Below are 13205 nucleotides of genomic sequence, written 5' to 3'. Positions count from 1 at the left end.
TATTTCTTTCTCAATTTTTTTACCAACTCTTTACTTTCACTTCTTTTTCCTACTCCAAAATTATTTTTGTAGGAACTTTCACTCCTAAAAATCCATAGAATTGAAACTCCACATGCTTCTCCATACTCCAATACAAGAGCATTTGGATTATAATATTGACACAGACATCAAGAAACCTACAATACTTTCTTGATAATAACTACAACAACTTGAATACAATCCTAGCAAAACAACATCAACAATCTCATCTTTATAACTCTCATATGACTTATTGAAGCATGCAAGATTATTTGCTTCGTAAACTCCTTGTTCTTCCATAATACAAGTAACAATTGTCAACCAAGACTAAAACACTAACAAACCAACTTGACACATGAATATTCAAATTACTCAACATAAAAGGAATCACAACAACACAAAGTTCATATAACTCCATCTATATGCAACTCACTTACACTTTCCAAAACCTAGAGCATCGGCACCAACTTACTTTTTATATAACATATCCTAATATGCAAACTTTATTTGTTTCCTTCCTCTTCCAAAAATGATTGTTTTAGCAAACACAATGATTAATTTGCAAACCAAGTAGAGCCACTCCTTTGTCACTATTCAATGTGACTATTCTTTGAGAAAAAAGGCAATTCTCTTACTAAAACAATGTCACTTGTCATCATGTCATCATTTGCTAAGTGACAAAACAAAAGAAACATCCATCTTGGAGATTTTCAAGGAATCACCATGATAAAAATAAAATTTCACTTCTAAATTTGATTTAAGCCACTCACCCTCAATGCAAAGTTTGAAGCAAGAGGGGATGTAGAACAATTAACACAACTCTGCCATCTCTCATCATCCATCCATAGATGAAGACTATAATTAGATCAACCTCATATTGTTGCCGTTGAGATCCGGAACTATAGGATCTCAACCCATGTACTTATACCCTGTGGTTTAATAGTGGTAATGAGTTGAATATATGTTATTGGTTGGTCTCCTTGAATCACTCTCTTGGTTCTTTATGTTTATCTTGTGTTTATTTCCTTACCATTGCCTATTCATATGATTGCAAAACCACTTCCAAATATCATGTTGAAGTTAATGCGAAGTGAGACTAGGGCTTCTCAGATGCAATGTCAAGAACTTTATAGAGTGGGTGCTCAAGGTGTAGTTTAATTGTAAACAGTGCAATTTATTAATTTTTTTATGACAAGATTTTGTTGAAACTGATTCCCTGAGCTCGAAGGAGGAAGCTTCTTATACTGCTATTTCCTGCACTTATTCAACTCAATGCATGTCACCATTTAGACACTGTTGATCATAGATTTCTTACCTTAAGAGATTCTGCCAAAGTCTGGCAAGGTGGAAGAGGAGGTTTCACATGTTGGCTTCATGAAAGGTCCTGTGAAAAAATTGCCACCTTCACAAAAAACCTTTCTGAAGTTTTTATGCAAATGGGCAGTATTCTCTAGCATTCCTCTAATTGATTACTGATCAGTTCTGGATTGTGCTTGTGCAATACTTATCAAGCAGCCTTTCACTACAAACCCTTTCTATTCAGATCAAATTAAACATATTGCAAAAAGCAATAAATGGTTGCTTAATCATATCAAAAACTACCAAGAACCTGTAACCTACTCCAGGGAGGACTGGCACTACGTTGACGTCTCAGGGAATACTTCACTTGCCTGAGCTATGAGTCGAATTACAAGACCACTGAGTGTTTGGCGAAGCTTTCTTCCAAGTAATCAAATGCTACCAAGCTCAGAATGTTGTGAGATACGGCTCTCATCTATGTTGTCAGGATTAGGAGGGCAGGCATAACAAAATTAACATTGCAGCAGCTTTGAATACACTGAGCATGTCATGACCCATACGGAAATTTTCCACCGCGAAGTTTGCCCATAGTCTTACCAGTGAAATGGGAGTTTGTGAGCTGGTTTAGAAACACTTTCTCATCCACCTCCCAAAGCCACAGCAGAGTGCAACAATATTCGAAGAAAGCCTTTTGCGTGCCCCCTGTTTTTCAGTATAACTCCTCCAATCATTCAAAAACTTCATTGCCAATGCCCTGCTTTGTATTTTATTTTCCTATAAGTTCGAAGTGATTTCACCCCATCCTGAAAACCCAACAACGTTTCCCACCGCTCATCATCATCGGACTAATCGGCACCTTTGATGAAGTATGCAGACAGAGTATGTCCATAATCTGTGTAAGCTTAGGTTTTGTAAACTATTTGGTGTTCGCTGAAGGATGGAAACCTGGTACTGTTAACAAAAGTTCCCTTGTCATGTTGTTCTTGAAACAAGCCAAACCCCTCCACGGATTCTGAGTTTTCATGAATCTACTTCCAATACGCAAGCAGAGCTAAACAAGAACTTAAGAGCATGAGCAGGTGAGAAATTATTTATATTACAACCATTAATTAACATCTTTTTCTCAGAAGTCTCTTGGTCCTCTTCATATTAACGATCTTTTCACATGAGACCCATTTCTCAAACAGTGAAATTCAGAATCCAAATGCTCACGATGTTCTTTCTGAAAATTAAGCACACTGTGTACAACTGTAAAGTATTCATTTCCAAACTAAATTGTGGAGAAATGCCTTATTTCATTAGTAAAGCAAAGAAACTCACCAGTTTTGCAGAACACGGAGGTCTCACACAACAGAGATCGTTGAAATGTCGAGAGGAGGAAGACATGGGTCTTGAATGGTCATTCAAAGGGACTTGCTGTAACAAGCGAGCTATTTAAAATTTGAAAGCTACAACTTCACTGCATGAATGTACACCACAAGGCTGTATTGGTTGATCAGACAGGTTGGAGTTGAAGTCGTCACTCTGATAAATTAATAGCAGTCCATTACCACGAATATTTACATTGAAGAGTCGCATATACATAACCATACCAGATATAACACAGGGGATACTTCAGTTCACACCAATGAATCCTAACGTATTATTACGTTACCTTGGAACAAAGGTATGGTGGTGCTATGCTGCTGCATTGATGGTTCTACGATCACATAATTTTATTACCTTAATTTCGCACTTGTAACCTTTATCCCTCAACCAGCACACACAAGGTCTTACAAATCTATCATTTGTCTTTGTACAAGGGAATTAAGAACCTCTGGTTTAATCGTAACGATTTTGAAGTTCCGATTGTATATCCTTTACAAGAGAAGCCATTCGTTGTTTGGCTGTGATTTCTGTGGTCAAATTCAACCACTCATTGCATTGTTGTTCCACCTCCTCTCGCTTATGCTTAAAATGCTCGTAGATAAGGTTTGAAAACATGGAGTCAGGCTTTCGTAATGGTGCTAGCACGGCTAGTGACAGTGTGTGTTCCCGATGACGCATATTTTCCCTCTCAGCTTGATCTGTGCTTTTCTTTTTCTCATACCCAGGTTCATTGTAGTATGGGTCTCGTACAAATATGAGAGATTGGATAGATACCAACACTTGTAATAAAGTAGATTTACCAGGAGTCCATCCGGGTCCACTCCATGTACCCAACAGACTTAAGCAGATCTTACCCGTATCGTAAAGATTTGGATTAAATCGCACTTTGCCACCTCCAGTAGTTAGGAAGTGCACAGAAGGTGGAACTTGAGGATAATCTGTACAAATCAAGAGACTGAATCACTCTCAATGTTCTAGCACAGTTTTCCACAACAAAGGAGATTACAAGTATAATCGAACTAAATAGTGAGGCATGAAAATAAAGCAATTCAAGTGTTTCAAATCAATAACTCGTGCTTACCCGCAGGCAGAAATATGTCAAAGAGGAAAATCCCATTCTGGTATGGAGTACCATTCGGGCCTATGATCAAAGCTCGTAAGACATCCATACGATTTTCGTCAACACAAAGATGAATCCCAGATTCCCATTCCAAAGGTAATGTTGTTGATAATGATGACACCTCCTTCACCATATACAACATGCGCTTCTGGTTGTGAATTCCTCTCTTGTCAATAACCGTTGATTGGGACGCCTTTCCTGCAATTTGATCTCTATAGTGATGCCTATACTGCCCATTCTCATCCACCATTTTAACCTCTTGAAACTGTAGTGGCTTAAGTTTCTCTTTATAGATCGCAACTCTTGAATCCCCGTCTTTTACTCCTGATCTCTTTTGAGTCGGAACTGTATCATCTCCCAAGTCTGAAGTTTCAGGAGTCATGGTCGTATCTCCTTGCAGTAATTCGTAACAATCACATATGTCTTTGGCGAGGTTGATATCCATTTGAGCAGCCACATCAGTGGTTTCGTTAGCTTGAAAGCGCTGCAGCATGACCTGCAACATGAAATCGCATTGAAGTGGAGTTTTTTCAAAATTCAAGACTTCTAAATAAAAAGCATGAAAAAATTTGCATCACTTTCCAGCACTGGTCTTACCTTTGCCTGCCTGTAAGTGTTTTTCATTTTCTTGGGAACTGTGTTCTCGTCATCAATCACCTTATCACCATTCAGGTTGGTTTTATTTCTCTTGGATGCGACAGCACGGTTAGCCACCCAGACTAATTGATCGTCGGAAACTCCAGTCTTGTTCGATTCCGACAAAATGGAAGCCAGTTCCTCGCAAAGCTTTACTTCTTTCAAAAGTGTAATCTGCATTAAGGTCTGATTAGCAACTCTTCCCAATATCAACCAAAATGACTTCCAACAAATGAATCGACCACGAATTGATTAAAATGAAAGTAGATCCTACCATTTTGTTGTACAGGTTCCTCCTCTCTGAGATGTCTAACATGGAATCATTGGTGGCCAAATGGCATAACACGCTCCTCAAAGTGTTTCCCACTCCAAGGAACACACAAATTTCTGGGGGCAAAAGAGAGCGACGCCCTTTTTCGTCATAACATTTGTTTTTGTTCAAAGTAATGCCTAAATAGTCGAAGGCAGCCGAAACTCTAGTATCAAGTTCAGACTCCTTTTTTTTAGCTGCAACCAACATATGCTCTGCATTTTTATTGTTTTCTGTGTTATCTCCACCGTAACCTGTCGCATAAAATAAGTTGAGTTAAGAAAAATCATGTGGAAGCAAAAAAAAAAAAAAAAAAAAAAAAAAAAAAACTCATAACTTATGAGTGCGGACACTGTCTTTCAAATTCATTGGCGATACACATGCTCAAAAGAATAGGACCTGTTCCGGCGGCCCAGATTGTAGAAATACTAGACCTTGATGAGGTCTTGCGTTCTGATGTATCCTGCATTAATAAAAACCCATCTTTCATTGTGTAATGCAAAAAACCAAGTCGTGTAGAAATCACAAAAATAATTCATACGACATATTGTCTGTCAAAAAATCAACACATATGTTATCAAAAGACACTTCGTGACCGGATCAATAGCACAGAAATGAGATGAACTGAAACAGCTGGAGATTAAGATAAGCCAGGAGAAAAACTTGAAGAGATGATTAACATCATTAAATTGCAATAAAAGAAAACTTGGATCACCTGTTTTCCTCGTGAAAGGATTTTACAAGCCTCCTCGAGCTCCACCATACATTTGTAAACCATAAATCTCCATTTTCCCGTACAATGCGTATGCAATTTGTTTGGATCACTCTTGATTCGACTTACTGGCATTTGCTTCCCACAAAAAGCACACCAGGCAGAGTCACAACTTGTGCACAACCAGAATACTCTGCTTCCTTCTTCGATGTATCCCACTGAGTGCAAACACGATGCCACACACATTAGCTATTTTCATTTCTTTCTTTCTTCTCCTTCTTTTTCTTTTCTTTTTTTAATTTTTTAACCTTTTATTTTAAAAAAGCATTTCTACAAGTATTATTATTTATAGCACAAACCTTTCCCTTAAATTTCTATATTCCAACATCTACAGATAAGCGTGCACGTCAAGGACTTGTTGTACAAACCTTGCTTTTATACTCTTCTGTTAATAATGACCAAAATTAAGCAGCTTAATATAGATCAATTCAGATTTTTTCATCGCCACTTAAACTTCAATTCCATAATGCACAGCGTGTGCGCCCATTATCCTCTCAAATTACTCTATTCAACATGATCATTAGATTAGGATTCTCATCGACAGAAGGCCATAAAGAGCAACTCAATCAACCAATCGTTAAAAGTACCTTCAGGTATGAGCAGATCTTTCATGTTTTTCACGGATAGGATTGCGCTAGGCTTCTTCTGATCACATTTAACATTCCAACAATGCATGCGATTTTCTTGAGATAACGTCGGCCTCGTAAGAGGCGCAAAATAATTGCTATAATTCGAGCCAAGCCATCTTCCATAAGACCGCACTCTTTTTTCTCCAAGAAGTTCCTTGAAGTCTCTCCAGGAAAGTTCCCCCGAGCAACTGTCCAGAGAAAAAAGAATTCATGAGTGTTGTGAATAATCAGTACAAATTTTTACTGGAGCTACTCAAGCCTCTATTTTGATGTAAGGAGAATCTAACAACATCTCCCTCACAAATTTGTGCAGGACATCCATCACATCAGAAAATAGAGAAGGGAAAAAGGTTAGGATCAATCGCATCCCAGCCACTGTCAGATTCTTCAACACACAGCGCACTTCCCAGTGACACGATTACAGCAAACTTTTAGCTTTGTATCTCACTTGTTTGATTTTGGATGAAGAAACCTGATCGGATGTCAACTGAACTCAACAATTGGAAACTGAATATTATAAAGAACCCACATGCAATGACTGAGATTAGGGCATGCAGTTGTGTACCTGGGCTTGGGACAGCGGGAGCGAGTTGCAAGAACCTCTAAAGAAGGGTTATTGGGTTCTTTCACAATCTTAGAGACGTGTTCTTTGATACAACTACGACAGAATCGATGTCTGCAGCTTGTAATGAATGCCTCCTCTGCTTTTGATAAGTGACAAAGACAGCATTCATCAACATCTTCTGCGCACAAAATGTGAAGGTTATTTAACTTCAATCGACACCCACCAATAGCTCCATACATCGATCCTAATCATTGACAACCTAAAATAGTTATGAACCTGATTTCCCAAGAGCAAATACTTCTTGGTGCAAATAATTGACTGAATATTTTTTCTATAGTTTGGAGCAGTTCTTCGTTTAACTAGATAAAACTTCACCGAAAGAAGCAAGTATGCAGATCAATGAACAATTTCCTTTCCAGATGACCACTACTTACCGTCACCAAAAACATCGATCAAGGTGGACTTGAATATAATCATGGTTGCAAAGATTATTGATTTGACGAGTATGGTAATAATGGACCAATTTCTCAAATTTTTCTATGCGAAGCTAAAAACGAGTATGACAAAAAACATAAAAAAATAAAAAATCTGACGCTTGGTCTTCTTGACGAATCAAACACGAGAGGAAAATGTAGGAATTCACTGTATAGAATGAACGTATTCTTTCAGGTAAATTGATCAGCACCATTGACACATAACTTCCGATTAATCATACCCTCATTACTAACAAAAATTAACCATTGTATAGGATAGAGGACAAATTCTCAGAGAAACTGAACACAACGACAGCAAAAACTCACTGATAGCATGTTAACTTGCGTAACATGCTAATTTCGCAAAATAGCGCCTGCACAAGTTTCGAGACGAGAGAAGTGACCAATTTCATGCAAATTGCGAGTATAACCACCAGAAACTACAACGTAAGATGAGAGTCGAAATCCCTGCACTATTTTTAACGTCACCAGTCATATGTGTTCGATTCCACTATTCAATATGAACGCTGTGCAGTACCACTCTTGTTAACGTCACACGTCATATGCATTCGATTCCACTATTCGATATGAGTATTGTGCACTACAACTTAGTGCAGTGCGACTTAGTAAACCTTATAATATTCTGATATTGGTACGGTCATGTGCAGAGTATCAAACCTTGACTCAAAACTATCATGTATCAATACACGCCGAACATGTACTAACTCGTGAGAGCTGCACATGCGTATAATTTAAAATGCTCAACACCACAAGAGTTCTATTCAACGAACAACAACCTATGTGCAGGAGAGAAAATTATTATGCGTGTAGAATCAACTATCCTTCAATCGATCCGTGCAGAAGAGAAAGACGACTAATTACTTTTACGGAGTCCATGCGAAAAACAGCCAATTTACAATTGTGTGCAAGCGGTTCAGATGAGATACCTTCGGCGTTTCCTCTAGCCGAAAGATAAGTTTCTTCAGCCTCGCAAGAACACTCAACATCGTTCCCGTCCACTGCACGCTGCCGACAAGTGCTCAATCCCGTTTCATCGCAGACATCGGCTTTCTTCGCCAAATTCTTCGACGAGATACTGTCGAAATGCTCTATGTCGTTACCGATCGCGGATAATTTCGGCCACGCGCCGTCTACCTCTTTTGTCACGGGTCGATAACAGCAGGAAATGATGTTACGCAACTCCACGAACAAGCCGCTCTTGCCACTCCCAATTCCACCTGCATGCATCAGGCCTCCACCTTCCTTAGCCCCTTTCTTCAATCCTCGCCCTCCTTCCATCATTTCCGCACGCTTCTTGCCCCTGTTAATTCCGCTCGAGCAAAATTGAGGACCTACCGCCATAGCCAGAAACTGAGCACACTGTGTACAAGTCCCTCGCGAAGCCCACTCCTACGTTCTTGGACCAAAAACAAGTTGGCTCCCCAGTCTCACTAATCCTTTCATAACTCCCTCGTCTTCACTAATTTTAGGTGCCAAGCCACTAATCTTCACTTGCCACTCCCACTCCTCAAAACACCCGAACGGTTTAGTGAGTCATGAGCTTCAAGCCGACTACCAATTACCCATAACTTTCTCCGACTGATATCTCTGACTAATAAGTAGTTACCGGATAGCGACTTCAATTGTGCAGCGTTGTGCCGACTAGAGCTCCATCCCGTGCCGACGCAAAAGTATTCCTTGGCTTTTTCATTGATTTCACCGAAAGCATAAGATCATTCCCGACGACGGTAAAATTTAACATGGGAATCGTTGAATCCACGCCCGGAACGAGAATAGAAAGTGTTTTTAAAGAACAACGTGGCCGATTTATTTGGGAACCCTGGTTTGACAATGCAGACGCTAATACAGACATTGGGAAAAAAGCATTATTAGTGTTCATCCAGCTTCTCTGTAGGAATCATACCCTAAAAATAAAATAATATAGATCTCTGTAGCATTGAACATTGAACTGACCTCAGATGTATGATTTTTGCAGACAACGTAGACTTTCTTCCAGAAATGATGTTATGATCTACCGCTTCTCTCTCTCTCTCTCTCTCTCTCTCTCACACACACACAACCTACCTACAACTTAGACTTCGTGTATTAGATATGCGTGTGCTTGAAAATCGATTTTCATGTTCGATCAGCTTACCACTTCATCTGGCTCAGCTTCTGCTGTTCCCGATACTTGCGCTGAAAGGCAGGAACCTGTTGTGAATATTCTATGAATCAGCCTCCAATATCAGGAGAAATATCTGCTGCGGACTTCGAGTGCCAATGTGCCTTCATCCATGCAGCTTGCTCACATCTACATGTCTAGGTTTACTGGAAAAAATCTTCCATGATAGTTTTTTGTTCGCAATGCATCAATCAAATCAAGTGTTGAAGGTGATTGAAGCTGATTTGAATCGCTCTCTCTATGTGTCTTCCTGAAAGACAATTGTCATTCCAAATGGTTGGTCGCACATGTATCGGGCATTAAAATCTGTATTGTAGGTAATGATGTCAGGTTCATAGCCTCTTTATTTCATAATCTCACTGATTTGCTGAACCCTCTGTCATCTCCCTTAGACAGCAATTGCCCCAAAAATTCCATTGAAAAGATGAATCAGATTCAGATCTTAACCTTTCCAAGTAGTATCATCACAATCACTCGTGAAATGCGGAAGCTGGCCATTTTAAATAGAGAAGAATGTCACCGCATAATATACACCTGCTGTTCAAGCCAATAATCAGAATTAAGATACCAAATTGCAAGATGAACATGGTAACATTGCAAACTGAACTGAAACTCTAGATGATCATTCGTATTCATCCTGACAGCTTCAAAGCCTGTAGGGTATCGATTGTCAAATATTGGTAAAATCGAAATGCTATTCATAATCTGCAGACACTATAAAAGGCCAAAAATAAACATTACTCGAAAAGTCAAAACAATAAAAACAAGAGTGGCGTAAGAGTTACAAGCAAGTGGCACAAACACACTTAGACATGGTCGGTTGCGAGCTTCCTTTCAACTCTGGAGGAAACTGCTCATGCAACTTTCACTTAAGTTGTATCGAGAACCCCAAGCACAAATGCAAGCACGTGAATATTATCAGTGAAACATCTTCGGAGATCCAGCCACTCGCAAAGCTCCAGCTGACATTCACTCACCACTTGAAATCACGCAACCAATGAGACCCCAAATTCAAACAGAACGAGGTCACTATCGTAGCATGGGCTCACATCCCGATCTCTATGACCGATGCAGACTCCAATCGCAAGCGATGAGCGGGGCAGCGGTCGATGCGGTTGCAGGGTTTGCTGCCCCCGATGCGGCGATACTTTTGCATATCCAGAGACTCCGTAATTTCTTCAGGCAGCGAAGCTCCAAGATGGTTAACGTTAGATCTCCACTCCCGAAATCTGCACTCTGTTGTTCTATCAGTGATCACCGATGGTCTTGTCAAATGCAAGGCGACTTAGATCGCGCTGCCGTGCTCTCTAATGCATTGCGTTTCTGTGTTTCATTTACTGTGGTGGTGTTGATGCGTGAAGGAGCGATTCGATGAATGAGGGCGGTGCATCTCCTCGCCCAACTGTGCTCCGATTCCTCGACGTGGATTTTGATGTATTTGTGTAATGGCAGGAAAGCTCCAACGCGGGGGACGACAGCGGACGACAGTGCCGGGAATCTACGAACACTCCACGGGATGATCTTCGGAGTGCCGGGAATCCGCGAATCTATAAATCTCTTGGAATCTGTTTTCCGGAATGAAGATTTGAAAGCACGTTTAAGTTGCTAACTATGATTCTTCATGTTTTTAAATTTGTTTCTACAAAACACTAATTGATACATTATTGATGTATAGACAATATAAACTAGCATTGGAGTTCCTTTCTTTGTTTCTAGAGTGACATGTTTTATTTTTTCATTCATGAAAGTAAAATAACATGTCATAAAAAAATTGAAATCCATTTTAATTACATAAGCATATTTCTTATTATTTTCGTGTGTAATTTTCATATGTTTTCAAAAATTGTCTACATGTGTTCATGTACTGGCTTTTTTCTTTTTTCTTTTCCCTTATTTTTTCATTATTTTTATTATTTTGGTGTAATACAAACTGGATATGTTTGTGTGATTCTTAGTTGTATTGTTTATATTGTCATTCATTGTAGCAACTAGTAATGAATATTGATTCATTGCATACAAAATCAACATTTGTAGCACCAAAAGCACCTGTTACAATTCAAAAATTATCTTACATACAAATAAACACATTTTTCCTTAACACACAAGATACATATAATTAATTTAAAAATAAAAATCATAATTATATGCAATATAAATGATTTTTTTATTCTCATATTAGTATGTATTATTAAAATACTTTTTGTTTTAAAACTTGGTATGAATGAATTCCAGATTTTAATACTATATTTTAAACAATCCTAGAAACTATATAAATAATCAAAATATATATATATATATATATATATATATATATATATATAATTTTAAATTACAAATATATATCTCTTTATTTAAGTAATCGTCTATTTATATCATAAAACAACTTTTTTATTACATTCATATATATATATATATATATATATTTATATATATATATATATTTATATATATATATATTTATATATATATATATTTATATATATATATATTTATATATATATATATATTTATATATATTTATATATATTTATATAATATCAATACATAATTTAATTTTTTTAAGGTGTCTAAATGCCCTTTTTCACTCTAACATTTATTTATTTATTGCCACAATAATCACATACACACTCACAACTACACAACTACACATATCCTGTTACTAATGGTTTGGTTAATAATGCTTTTATTTAATATGTTTCAAATATATTTTTGCTTAATAGGGCTTTTTCTTAGAATCAATAGAATTTTGTTGGATTTTATATGTAGATTCTTTGAAAGATAAAAAAAAAAAAATACAAAAAAAAAAAAAAAAAAAAAAAAAACTATTGTATATTGTAATCATAGTTTAGTAAAAATAATCACATCTAATATGTTTTTATAAGGTTTTGTTGATTAAATTACACTTTATGGAATATAATCTTTCTTAAGCAAATCCTCAAACTATCATAATATTTAAAATCCGTAATTTGAGGTTTAGTATACTTTTTAAATGTTTTATGATTACCTTCATTACTATCTAATACATAAGTCTAGTTTTAGAAATATATTGTTTTAAAATAATTAGAAAATATGTTAGATAAATTATTTTACTTGCCACTGCAGAAATAAGTAATTTAAATTTTCTTTACCATATAACACATTACGTTTTGCCTTTAACCGTAATAAACTCTTCTTTCAAAATTTACAACAAGTTCTTGTTAGCTTTTAAAAAAAACTAATCTTTTTATAAATATATATATATATATATATATATATATATATAAATTTAGAAGTGTTTTAGTACTTGTTCAATATACTTACATCATGTAATTCTGATGGATTCTTTATTAAGTTTTTAAAAAAACTATTTTAAATCAATTTCATAATTTTCTCAAACAAATTAACTTATATTATTTTTTAGGTTAGAATTTTTTCTTTTTTATATTTAAGAATGTGTAGATATATTTCTAAATAATTATCATGTCAAAAAATAAAAAAATAAAAAAATAAAAATTATTGCATTACATACAAGGAATAATCAACTTCACTCATAATAAAAATCTTCTTTGACAAAATACATGTTTTTTTAGTCAAATAGATGTCATAATTTCTTAAGATTAAGTTAAGATTTTTGATAATTTAATAATATTTTAAAATTTCAGACCACTATTTGATATTAATAAATAAACATATAAAACAAATATTAGCATTTTGATTACTTACTTTTGAAAAAATATGACTTCTTTACACTTTACGAAGTGACTCATTCTTTCTTATAGAATATCATCTTTCACTCAATAGTTGGTCTCTTTGCTCAACATCTTGTCCAACTTTTATATCTTAAGTGGTATTTT

The 13205-nt window shown here is 36.4% G+C and overlaps 1 protein-coding gene and 2 long non-coding RNA genes across 5 annotated transcripts; 1 reads left to right on the top strand and 2 right to left on the bottom strand.

Annotated features, from left to right (window-relative positions):
• Positions 1–505: 505 nt before the first annotated feature.
• LOC149987845 (uncharacterized) lies at positions 506–2775 on the bottom strand. The gene is made up of 3 exons (XR_016506345.1): positions 2638–2775; positions 2263–2368; positions 506–2120 (listed from the first exon to the last, which is right to left on the bottom strand). It is a non-coding gene; the product is annotated as an uncharacterized LOC149987845 (long non-coding RNA).
• Positions 2776–2821: 46 nt separating this feature from the next.
• Positions 2822–10560, bottom strand: LOC112291656 (uncharacterized). Of its 3 annotated transcripts, none has more exons than XM_024539398.3 (12): positions 10422–10560; positions 9820–9909; positions 9346–9622; positions 8138–9050; positions 6718–6895; positions 6111–6340; positions 5467–5681; positions 5151–5214; positions 4716–5005; positions 4403–4615; positions 3767–4301; positions 2822–3623 (listed from the first exon to the last, which is right to left on the bottom strand). In XM_024539398.3, the coding sequence occupies exons 4-12, from the start codon at positions 8550–8552 to the stop codon at positions 3139–3141; spliced, it is 2625 nt and encodes an 874-aa protein (XP_024395166.1). In that variant the 5' UTR covers positions 8553–9050; positions 9346–9622; positions 9820–9909; positions 10422–10560; the 3' UTR covers positions 2822–3138. The 3 variants fall into 3 exon arrangements, with proteins under 3 accessions (XP_024395166.1, XP_024395167.1, XP_073394879.1); XM_024539399.3 differs by having other exon boundaries at positions 6718–6892; XM_073538778.2 differs by lacking the exons at positions 9346–9622; positions 9820–9909; positions 10422–10560 and having other exon boundaries at positions 8138–9215.
• LOC149987844 (uncharacterized) lies at positions 10404–11403 on the top strand. Its single transcript, XR_016506344.1, has 2 exons — positions 10404–10579; positions 10825–11403. It is a non-coding gene; the product is annotated as an uncharacterized LOC149987844 (long non-coding RNA).
• The last annotated feature ends 1802 nt before the right edge of the window (positions 11404–13205 follow it).

Source organism: Physcomitrium patens, chromosome 14 (assembly GCF_059467195.1).
Source record: "Physcomitrium patens ecotype Gransden chromosome 14, ASM5946719v1, whole genome shotgun sequence".
NCBI lineage: Eukaryota > Viridiplantae > Streptophyta > Bryopsida > Funariales > Funariaceae > Physcomitrium > Physcomitrium patens.
This window is presented reverse-complemented; position numbering and strand designations above follow the sequence as displayed.

What these genes read in the sequence shown, in the direction of transcription:
- LOC112291656 (XM_024539398.3), bottom strand. Translation starts at nt 8,552, where the DNA reads ATGGCGGTAGGTCCTCAATTTTGCTCGAGCGGAATTAACAGGGGCAAG. An exon ending in AGATCTGCTCATACCTGAAG is followed by an intron (nt 5,682 to 6,110) that starts GTACTTTTAACG and finishes GTTTGCACTCAG; the next exon opens with TGGGATACATCGAAGAAGGA. An exon ending in ACACTTACAGGCAGGCAAAG is followed by an intron (nt 4,302 to 4,402) that starts GTAAGACCAGTG and finishes TTCATGTTGCAG; the next exon opens with GTCATGCTGCAGCGCTTTCA.